The 12646-nt window shown below is 37.2% G+C and overlaps 1 protein-coding gene across 6 annotated transcripts in view; it reads left to right on the top strand.

The window, feature by feature from the left end:
• Window positions 1-11979, top strand: part of LOC127001313 (unconventional myosin-IXAb-like) — a 46114-nt gene extending 34135 nt beyond the window's left edge. For 5 of the 6 annotated variants that reach the window (XM_050865760.1, XM_050865782.1, XM_050865749.1 and 2 more), the window contains 4 exons: window positions 2265-2467; window positions 4422-4541; window positions 6853-7006; window positions 7529-11979. In XM_050865760.1, coding sequence (XP_050721717.1) covers window positions 2265-2467; window positions 4422-4541; window positions 6853-7006; window positions 7529-7830 — 779 coding nt within the window. In that variant the 3' untranslated portion in view covers window positions 7831-11979. The remainder of the gene's footprint in view (window positions 1-2264; window positions 2468-4421; window positions 4542-6852; window positions 7007-7528) is intronic. The other variant, XM_050865793.1, reaches the window with a different exon arrangement.
• The last annotated feature ends 667 nt before the right edge of the window (window positions 11980-12646 follow it).

Below are 12646 nucleotides of genomic sequence, written 5' to 3'. Positions count from 1 at the left end.
AGTGTAATGATTTTTCTGAGTAAAGACGTATGGAAACTTTTTGTGATTTTGTTAGGTTAGGTTAAGCTTGGGGTATCTTCAAACACATGATACCCAGCAACTTATGATATAAATTAACAAAGAATGGCCTCCCTTTGTTGTACAGAAAGTCTCATTAGTAAGGAAGCATATATGAATTTTCTGAGACAAGACAATATTAACCATTTGGGGTTTTGTTAGGTTAGGTTAGGTTAAGTTTAGGGTATTTTAAAACACATGATTGCCAGCAACTTTTGGTATAAATCAATGAAGAAGGACCATACTTTGTTGCATAGAGTTTCTTTAGTAAGAAAGCAAATATGAATTTTCTGAGTCAAGACCTATAGTAACTATTTGGGGTTTTGTTAGGTTAGGTTAGTTATGAAAAGGGTATCTTCAAACACATGATTTCCAGCACCTTAGGTATAAATCAACAAAGAATGACCTCACCTTGTTGTATAGAAAGTCTTATTAGTAAGGAAGTGCCACCACTGGGCTAAGGTACATTCACTAACAGCCCCCTAAAATTGAAGTCTAAAGAGCCAACAATAACCTCAGCCTGAAAAAAAGAAAAAAGAAAAAAAAGAAAAAAGAAAAGAAAGAAAAGAAAAAAGAAAAAGCCCCAGAGGTGCCATCGGCAGACTTTTAAATTCTTCTCAGTCCTCAAACTTTCTGTAAATTCCTGATAATTCCCAAAATTTCCATGGAAAGTTTCCCAGTTCAAAATTCCCAGGAATTTTACAACCCTATGTGTGAGCCTGGTGGTAGAGGCTGTAGTTGGGACTGAGCCAGCAGTACGCCAAACTAGCCTCCTTCCACAACCCTCATGATCTCCTTTTGGGTGAGTTTTATGGTAGTCCTCAAGTTACAACATCAGCAACTTACGACCACTCGCACTTTCAACCAGGCCAATAATATTATAAATATTTGGTTAAGTAATGAGTTGACATTTCAAATACCCCAGTGTGGGTAGAGCAGCAGTTTGTTTGCTCAGCTCTTCAGCACTTCCCTGTGCCCCACTCCCAACCCCACCCCCACCCAGCTGCCATCCACATGCCCTGGCCCAGCTGGACAGAAGCAAGGCAGAAAGGGGGAAGGGTGGGTGAGCTGGGCCAGCCCACCCACACATCCCCCTCAGTTTCCTGTAAATATGCTGCAGTCGCTAGTCACTACTCTACCAGTTAATAAGACTTCAGTGACATACAATCTTGTCGCTAGATCTAGTAGACGCCATTTGTTTAGCAAAATGGTGTCCCGCAACAACAGCCCCCTCACAATATTCCTGCAGCAGCTCCTATAGGCAACTCTTTACTGGAAACAGTAATCATGTTTGAAAGGAACATTCACTGAGGTGACACTGGTCACTCATGTAACTATGATATGTCCTTTGTGTACATATACTACCCTCTCACTGACACAACCACCCCTGCAATGACTTGATGGGATATTTGGATAATGCTGCCATCTTGACAAAATTTTTTGTAACATTGCACAATGTTGATCGGCTATAGGGTCAACCAAACCCAGGGCTGGGACGGGTGACCTCAGGAGGAAAGAGGCAAGTTAGTGGGGAGAGGATGGGAGGTACAGGAACAGTGCTCTATCAGTGGTGAGACATATGAATAAAATCTTATTCTATTTTTCTATGTAAATTTTGACAAACCAATTTGACTTATGACCTTCCTGTTGGTCCTGAACCCCTTCATAACTTCAGGACCACCTGTATTACTCACAATTCTTATTATTTCAGCTGAAATAAAGAATAATAGGAGGGCTTTAAATGGAAAAAAAATGGGTGAAATGCCCAATAAACCAATAAACCCTGTATGCGTGTACTCTTAGCTAGGTCCTATGTGCCAAATTCATTGTGCAAGTCTAACAACTGTGTCATCAAGATGGTGGCAAACAGATGGTATCCAAGATGTGCCCAGATGCTTCCTGCCAGCAAAATATCGGTTGTTCAAAAGAATCTTAATGTTATTGTAGAAACCTGTATCACTTGTAACTTGTCTTTATTGTAAAAAAAAAAAAAGATTTGGAACTAATTTTTGGCAGGATTCTACTGCACATAACAAAAATATGAGATATTTTATTTCAAGATGCAATTTCTGTTTTATTAATTGTATGTTTCCACACTTTTGATTTGACCATACAGTATGAAAGATGTTACATAAGGTGAAGGGTATTGGCTTGCAGCATGACTAGAAGCACAGCTTTTGTAGAACCTGTTTCTGTGTTCATTCCAGCAATGGCTGGCCAGGAGGAATCTCAATCCACTCCAGCATTGATCCACATCCCTGAGAGCACCAGCAGCCTGACATATGTGGCTGGAGGAGTGAGTAGTGAAGCGGGTGCTGTGGGAGGGGTGGTGACGGGGGTACCTGAGAACACTCTCCAAGAGTCCTGCACACGCCTCTCCACTTCCCTTGAAGAAAATGGCTTGTACAAGGTATTGGGAACCAGCATGTGTATCCTTTTGACTAACATCTGAATTTTGTAGTATTTGACATTGCTTATGAAGATTTTTTGCTTCATAATACTTATTCTCTGCAGATCTAATTGTTAACAAAATATTACAATGGTCCCCATTATGAGTTTGGTGTGTTAGAATTTCTATCCATAACATTTCATATATATATATATATATATATATATATATATATATATATATATATATATATATATATATATATATATATATATATATATATATATATATATATATATATATATATATATATATATATATATATATATATATATATATATATATATATATATATATATATATATATATATATATATATATATATATATATATATATATATATATATATATATATATATATATATATATATATATATATATATATATATATATATATATATATATATATATATATATATATATATATATATATATATATATATATATATATATATATATATATATATATATATATATATTCTTTGGAAAGTGAACTTGATTTCAGAACTAAATGACACTGAAAAAATGTACTTTTGATTATAATAATTTTCATGGCAGAGCTGGATGCAGAGGTTTGAATCCCACTGCTCTGGGCACTGCAAGAGCATGTATTTTTCACTCCTCTCAACTGAACCTTTTACTGTACCCTGCCTCAATAAGAGGAAGATACACACAAAAATAATGCAGATAAGTGATTGGTAACTATTGTTACTACACCTTGCTATTTCATACAGAAAGACTTTGATGGCAGCAGTTCTTTTTCCAGTAAAGGAGGCAGCTCAAAAAAAAAAAAAAAATAAATAAATAAATAAATAAATAAAAAAGGATAGAAAACATGGGCAGTTAAAGTGAGAAGCTTTGCCTTAATTTACATACCATTCAAAACCAAGTAAGCAATCTCACTTTATATCTATGTAAGTTTGAATATTGATATTGCATTTGTTCTCTTTTTCATGCCTAATTTAGGTTTTCATATGTTAAGTTTGTTTACATAATTACAATTTGCAGACATATACTGTAAAGCTAGTTTTATGTTGTACCTTAAGCATAATTGAGGGACCACTGTAGCTAAGTGCTTAACATGACCTTTCCTTGCCTTGGTTTAACTGTTATTTTAATTTATGTTTTCCCAAGAGCTAGCACATGCCACATTGCTCTGCATCACCACACTACAGTATTTTGTTGCTGTCTTTACCTACGTAACAAACAAAAACATAACAGTGTACAAAAATAACAAGGTGCTGTAGGCTGAGGATGTGCTTGGTGATGTTGGCTGTAGTGGTGACTGAAGCTTAACTTGATCATCCCCTCTATAGCTGTCAGGTACCATACTCATATATTGTCTGGTGCACCATACAGTACATCACCCAGATGAACATCAAATGGGGGTAAAGGGATGAATATTTATGTTCAATTATGTAAAAGTTTGTCATGTTGATATGGTTTCCATTGCCATGTTACAACAGAAATTCAGTAGGTCACAATGTGACACATCATAACAGAATTGTATGCATAACTATGCCTTAAGTAAGCACAAGTTATAATAGAAATGTCTAGAATATAATCTGAGTGAAAATGAGGGTTGAATTCCCACCCATTTCTCATGTATTTTAGATTAATACAAGAGTGAATTTTGTTGCATTGGAAAGAAGGAAAAAATTCAGATTGTAAAATAGCACACCAACATATAAGGGAAAAGCTACAAATATTGCTTGGTTAATTCTCTAAGCCCTCTTACTGCCATCAAAGTTTGGATTGAAATTAAAATTTTATATATGTGGACATTTAAGTTTAAAAGCTTCAACCACCCTGCACCTGCAGCAACAAGCTCACATCCCCAGTTTACAAAATTTTGGCTTCATGCCTGACACTGGAAGGACTGAATGCTTCAGTGTGTATGTGTGCTGTGTCACAGGGTAATGGGCAGGACAGCAGCAGTGGCAGCTCCCACTCAGCACTCCGCATGACACTGGATGAGCTGCGACAGGTCAACCGCTATGCTGAGAGTACCAAGAGTCTCTCCTACCTGCCTCAGGTTAGCAGGGAAACACTTACAAAAACACCAGAGAATGTTTGTGTGCACACCTCTTCGGTTTTTTACACTGCTGCCACCTGTATAGATACATCATATCACTTATTTGCAGCTGCCTTTTTTTCTGTATCCACACCTTAGTCTCATTGCATGATAATCATTCTTATATCATTGTAGCTTTGCATATTGATTGCACTACTAACTTTAAATAAGTAATTGCTTTCTAGCTCTCTTCTTTCAGACTTGTATTCATGGATTCATTCTTTTTACTTAAATGGTAGCAACTTTTTTGTGTGTATCAAAAGAATCTCAAGACAGATGCAAAGAATCACTCGTATCTAATTTTCAGAGGATGTGTGAAGAAATGTTTTGTCCCAGAGGCATGGCAATTAAGGATACATTATTCTTTATACCACTGCATGTCATTAGAAGCGACTAAGAAGTTATGCAACTCCTTCACAGGAGGTCCATTTCACTGAATTTTACCCACCACCTCTAAATTGTCATGTGGCCTTCCCATTTATTTGGCTGCAAGCAGTCACTGATAATGACAATGATAGCAGCTTAAGTAATCAAGAGGGAAGTTCCATTAGTAATTTATATTCCAGTAATGCCTGAAGGAGGAAAGTATGGTGGAAACTATGGCTGCCATGTGATAACAGGTAATGTCAGGTGAGAGGGCAAGAACTGTTGAGCTTTTTAGTGCATATAATTGTGTGTAACTTTGGATTTGTTGGTAAGTAAAATACTGGGCTGTCTGTCATTAGTGTATTGTAGAGCTTCTGGCAATAGAATTGATTTTGCTTTCTGCAATTCTGATTTATTTAAAAATTATTTAATTGCATCTTTATGAACCGGTCTTTGTAACGGGTGACTTTCCACAACTATAATGGCTGGAAATGGACCTTGTAGTCTTGTAGAGTTCAATAACTACAGTGAATTACTCACACCTCTATAAGGTGCGAGACAAGAGATTATCACATTATAATATAAAAAAATACAGTAGGATCTTGCAAGTTATGACTTCTGAAATAACATTTTAGATTGTAATGGCAACTTAGAATAGATACTAAGTTGCTACAGTTTCTTTTGATTCTTCTGAAGAATGGATATTTTGCTGGTTGCATCTTGAATAGAGTTTGTTCGCCATCATCTTGGTGACGTGATTGTCAGACACACCCTGGGCCAGGATTTACCTAACTCTTACAACATTCTGAGGTCTTCCTATAACATTTTGTTTGCAGCCTAATTCACAAAATGGCTGAACATTGCCTGGAGTTTGTAGCCGAGGTTACAAGTTATGTATAGCTCAGTTGTTGTAAGACTGTCTCAGATTTACTTAGAATATGCCATGACTAGTGTTTCCTAAGAAGACAATTTAAAAAATGTGTCAGGCAAAGCCAACCATTGAAGCGAGATAGTAATAGTGCAGAGGAGTGTTTACCTCATATTGGTAATTAGTAAGAAAACATCCCTCCTCTATTTCTACTGAAAGTTATTGTCATTTATTAATTATGACATGTATTTTTTCTTACTATTTCCTTCTAACTTACAGTTAGTATTATATAGCTACAAAACCCATAAATAGGGCAAGGAAGGATAATTTAAAGTAACCTAACCTGACATGGCTTAATCAAATTTTTCTGTAATAAAGAATGATAAAACTGTGACATTAAAAAAGGTTAATTAATCTGTACAATGTCAACTTAGGATGAAGAAAAGGGTCATGGCAGATCATATTTTTTTGGTAATGTTTTTATTTGCCTAAAAACAATCTCCAGAAAAATAGAAGTTTATTTGCATATGTATTAATTTCATATGATTACTTGAAATGTGGCTTTCTTGTGATTCTTATCTGCATATTTTTAACTCATCTATACTGTAAGATGCATATTTCCTGCACTGCACAGCCTGGGTACTCAGCAGACAGCCCACTCAAGTGGTGTCATCTAACATTGGGGATCATTCTGAGGAAAAAAACACCTCGTAGGGGTAACCTGATTATTTACATTGCCTCTACGTATCCTATGTAGCATTCTCTCACCCCACACCTTGCAGAGTCGTATTCAATTCACTTTAGTTAGGTAACTTGACTAAACTACAGGGCACACTTCCAGTGGTGACAGTGGCAACTGTCCAGTTTTAGAAAGTTGCCCATTTAAATGGGGAATGTCAGTGGTTGCAAGATTTTCTCTGATTGCATTTACATATGTATGATACACTGAATTTTAATGCAGGAAGAATAAATCAGTCTTTTAGTGACTCCAATTGTTTGCTTTGATTTTTTCTAAATTGCAAATGACCTCTTTGTCAGGTGCACGAGAGACAGACTGAACGTATGAGGACTCGGAGTGAGTGGTTTTTATCCCATTCCCCTCACGCCTCCCCACTCCCACCTGTTGATGTGGAATGCCAGCCTCATGCCGTCTACATCCTCCGCTCAGGATCCATCAACAGGCCGCCCTCAGGTGATACACCACTTATTTTGGTCTTGGTATTGTCGGGTGGGCTAGGCAATGTGCCTCCCAGTATATGCCCCTATTGATTGGTTGATGGAAGCAGGTTGAGGTGCCAGAAGACTGGAGAGAAACTATTATAATACTGCTGTGCAAGGGAAAAGAGAATAGGGCTGAGTGTAACAGCTATAGTGGTATAAGCTGACTCAGTGTAGGGTAGGAAGCTCCATTTGCTTTTTTTTATTTCTTCTGATTTTACTTCATTATAATACCCTTTTGACATTTCAGAATTATGCTCTATTTACTGAAATATGATCACATGTTTTATATATGTCTTTTACATATCTATGCTTTCAAATATTTTTTTTTTTTAAGCAGTTTATTTGTAAGTACCAAATTTGAATTTCTAAATCAAGGAAAAGGACAACATTAATTTATTCATGGGCTAGAAATGTTCTGAATCAAGAGAAGCCTGTTTTCAGATTCTCTGTATGGTGAATACATGAATGCTGATTCTTTTATGTATTGTTCTAGGTGGAGCAAGTAGTGAAAATGTGGGAAGCTTATTGAGACGCTCATCCAGCAAGGACAAGGAACGAAAACTAGTTAGACGTTCTTCTAGTAAAAAGGACAAGGAGAATGGACAGAAAGGATCTCGGGGAAGATCGTCAAGCGCAGATGTCAAAACTCCAGCTTCTGGAGACTACATGTCCAGCCCTAGGCGGCGCGCCCCTGCCCCAGTACCTGACTCCCCCCCGGCCCTCACTGACCATGACTGTACAGAAACAGACGTCCAAAGAGTACATGTCTCCCTAACCTACAAACCCAGAATATGAAATCAAGCCAAAATTAGCATCGAAAAGGTGTTCTGCATGTATCAAGTGTCTAATAGAATACTGTAATTGTGTTGGCCAAAATTAATTTGAGTCGCCCTGGAAGTGGTGAATTGAATTAATTTTCTCAGACACATGCTGTAGGCACTGCCATGCTGCCATCATCATCTGGAGAGTGATGAAGCATCCTTTTGCTGGTCATCATCTGCACCATTCATGACTCAGGATTAGGGGGAACTTGTCAGTCATTGCAGATTTAATTTAGTGAATGTACTTATGTTTATGAGGAAAAATCTGACTTAAGCATTTACTTTAACTGATGATCAAAATAAATAAGTCATCGTTTACATTTTATTAACTATAATTTTAGCTCATATTTGCCCAGTTACTGCTGCAACTTATGTAGTTGTAAATTTTCTTCCCAGTTAAAAATGCTCTTTGGGATTAAATGTTGGTGTGAGTCCAAAGTACAAATGAGCTTGAGGTTTCCAAATCATGACATGATTGATGGACTGGTTGTGATACAGAGAAACACATTGTTGGATCTTGCTAGTCATGCCACCACCAAAGAGTTTGTAGAACAGATTTCAGTGGTTCCATTTTTGCTTTTATAGCATACACCATTCATTTAATAATTTTAAAGTACAAGTGTTGAAGGCTTTAAATACTGGTACCACTCTTAAAATGATTCGGCAGTTTAATGTTGGAGCAGATCTGCGAACAGGTTTTGATCATCTCTGATATTTCCGATTGTTGTATTGTTCTGGCGTAGGTGTCAAGAAAAGATTCTTTTTGTGCATGCTTATTATTATTATTGTTATATCATCATTATTATTATTATTCATTTATTATTTTTATTCAAACCTTTGAACTCTTTCAGGCATCCACTTGGAAGTAGCACATTCCATTGTACATGCCATAAAATGTTTCCTCATATCTCTGTGCTGATGGGACATAACATTATGTCCCATGTAACCCAGCTAATACCCCTAAAATCCAGTTGGGGAAAATATAAAACATACTACTAATGACACACATGCTGTTGACCGAGTCTGTGTATGTAAACATTCCGTCTAAATCTGGAGATTATGTAGAGGATTTGTTCTTTGTAATAATGAAGCTATACCACCACCTCTGCACAAGTCCAGTATTTATAAGTAGTTTGCTTTTATATTCAATGCCAAACCTACCTTATTATGTAAGGTATTTTGCATTCTTTGATTTTATAAATTTTTTACTAAAAGGGCAGTGATTCCAAGAACGTGGAGCAGCTAATGCCAAGACAGTGTTGTGGTAGAGGTGGTGGTGGAGGGACCTGTGCTGGGATGGGACCTGAGGTGTTGGCTCATTTTAAACTTATAAACAGTACTTCTACATCTTGATGACACACACACACACACTCCCCCCCCCCCCCACACACACACACACACACTCACCCACACCCACACACCCACACCCACACCCACACACAACTAGGTAAATACACACACACACACACACACACACACACATAACTAGGTAAATATACACACACACACACACACACACACACACACACACACACACACACACACACACACACACACACACACATTAAAATCTTGTTGTAATGGACAAGATTGAAGCTCTCTATTGAATGTTGCTCCCACAGTTCACATTCAGCAGTTGCATTTTTCAAGAAAAATTGCTATAGCTACACATTTCCATGAAGGCTATTCCACTATGATAGTAATTATTTTGTATCACAAAGTTATGTTTCTTCTTTCCATATTCAGAATTCTTACACTGGCACTCAGACTTAAGAATCAGGGAAAAATGGGACTTGGCCAGTTGCGTATAGTCCAGACTGGTTTTTTTTAAACCAGACTTCAGTGATTGATTTGGACTGGTTGTAGGTGAACCTAATGGGTTGTACTGATCTAGACCCCTGTGTATGGTCTTGACTGGTTGTATGCAAGCCAAAAAGGTTGTATGTGGGGAAAGCTACAAAGTTCATCATGTTGATCCTATGTGAACTAAATGGTTGCAGGTAATCAAGCTGGTTTTGCTTGTTACTGTATGGTCCAGGTTGGTGCCAGTTAGGAGTTATCAAAATTATATTTCTATGGAGGTTTATTGAGATTTTGCAAATGAGAGAGAGAGAGAGAGAGAGAGAGAGAGAGAGAGAGAGAGAGAGAGAGAGAGAACTACTGATTGACTTGGTTCATGGGCATACTTATGATGTTTATTGTAGGTTGTAGTACTGTGCGTGCGTGTGTGTACATGCATGCATGTGCATATGTTTTGTTATCAAACTACGGCAGAGTGTATTTGCTCTTGTTGAAGTTTATCTGCTATTTTTCAGATATTCTTGTAGTTGGTAATTATTTATACCATGAATGGACATTGACCAAACTCACTCACACACACACACACACACACACACACACACACACACACACACACACACACACACACTCTCTCTCTCTCTCTCTCTCTCTCAAACGAATCTCCATTTGGCTCGTTGATGCCCATTTTTATCACATTAAAAGTCCATTAAAGCGAGATTTGAGTGCATTTATAAGTGTGTATGTGTGTAATTTGATGCTGTGTGTGTGTGTGTGTGTGTGTGTGTGTGTGTGTGTGTGTGTGTGTGTGTGTGTGTGTGTGTGTGTGTGTGTGTGCACATGCTTTCATGCATGCATATGCACATGTACTTGTTCACACATAAACATGCATTCATTATTGTGTGTCCATGTAATTACATTTTTTCCTCCCGGGTCTGGTCTAATATATATATATATATATATATATATATATATATATATATATATATATATATATATATATATATATATATATATATATATATATATATATATTTTTTTTTTTTAAACAGCTATTTATCATAGTTTGTCATGAGCCTCCTCACTGCCAGCATGGTAAATGTGTATGTTTAAATACTATAATTGTTTTCTCAACATAAAATTGGATCAATTATGAACTTTATTATACACTGCCATTAGCAACATCCCAGGGAAAATGTCATTTAGTGAGTGTAGGATAATCATAGTAAGGGTAAATGATGCAGTATGAAATGCCCCCTGTTGTTCATGGTTGGAACCATACTGTGAAAATATCTAATAAAAAGCACTGGAGATGGGGGGCTACTAAGGTAACCAAGGCATTTGTATCAGCAACGACAACAGTTGCCAGTCACCTCCTTGCAAGTGACATCCATGTGTTCCTACCTCTCCCTTCATTGCTGGCACACCAGGACCATTAGCAGATGTATTCTGAATGTTAATGGTTTCACATGTCTGCAATACTGTGTATGCTTTTGTATTACTACCAGTATTTCTAAACCTCTTTGTAAGGGTTGTATTATGAATATACATGAATCAAAATCATATATTGGCAAAACCTTTCCAAAAGCTAATTAGGATATTGTGACATAGGCCAAGGGATGGGGACAAACACAATTTTATGGTATGAAATATGTAATGCATCTTTTTCTAACTCTGGTCTCCCAACCTGTGATTTCAGTCATACACACTTTTAACATGTTGCATGTTTATCAACACTGTACTAGTAGTAAGCTTATTAGTAGGGTTTTGTATGTGGTAAATGGTAGAGTTGTGAGGACTGTGTATTCATGGATACAGGTGCCATGCCTTCAGGTGTGTGGCCACTTGAATTGTTGTAAACAGTTGATCAGCAGCATTCATAAAGATTAGAGCTGCAACGGTTTGCCTCAGGTACTTCATGGATGCTGATATTTTAATTTGTCATATATATGTATATATATGACATCAAAGGGCAGCTCAACATGCATCAAAATAAAGTTGATTGTTTTGTAATATCACCTATGATGTGGCATATCTTTGGCAGTGTTTTTACAGTGTTGCTGCAGTAGGTGTAAGGGTTTGCCACCTTAAGGCTTGGCAGGGACTCCTGACTGGAACTCCTCAGTAAGGGCTCAGGGGGGGTTTCCACTCAGTCTTGTCCATTCCTGCTGATACCTGGTGTTCACAATGGTATTAAAATACCCTTGCTACCACAATTTTGTATCTTGTAATGATAGTTTTGCATTTTTAATTGTATGTACACTTGATTATGTAATAAATATGCTTTTTTTAATTATTGGTGACATTTAATAAATTTAAAGTTTCATTTTCTATGATTTCACTCTTTTAAAGGTACATTGAACATGTGCTTGAGACTCTGCAGTATGGAGGAGGTTTACAGTTGTAACCAAGTGAATGCAGAGTTGGCTGGTAATTCTCACTGAGTGTGCACATGTCTCCCCTCCCTTGCCCTTCCCATCCCACAGCTAAGTGAATCTACATACACCTAATTGTTTGATTATACACTTGATATTTTTACCTCATTTTAGAATTTTAGCATTAGTTTTAACATACTAGTATACTTTTTTAATGATTTTTTGTTTTTTGACAATGACAACAATGTTTTTTTATGTTCAGCCTATAGCGCTAGTAGATTTTCTTGATGGGGGCTGCTGGCCGACTCCAGCCTCTTAAGAGCACAGGAAAGTGTTTCATAGTGGCACCATCTTGCTTGACTCATGCTGCCCTTCAGAGCTCATCTTTGATCCTCATTAGAGCATTTATCCAAAGTCTGGGTTGATAGGTAGTCTTCATGACATCATGTGAGTAGTCTTGGGTCACTCGGCGATGACTGAAAGTTGACAGACTGTAGCGGTGAACGGGACTTGACCGCAGGTCCTCCAGGACACTGCCTGCACACTGACCACTGCATAATTCCTAAATTTTGGATAAGCTTATCCCAGTACTATTTGAGATAGTCGTGTTAAACTCAG

Source organism: Eriocheir sinensis, chromosome 2 (genome assembly GCF_024679095.1).
Source record: "Eriocheir sinensis breed Jianghai 21 chromosome 2, ASM2467909v1, whole genome shotgun sequence".
Classification (NCBI taxonomy): domain Eukaryota; kingdom Metazoa; phylum Arthropoda; class Malacostraca; order Decapoda; family Varunidae; genus Eriocheir; species Eriocheir sinensis.
The sequence above is the reverse complement of the archived record's forward strand: the minus strand, read 5'-3'. Positions and strand labels throughout refer to the sequence as shown.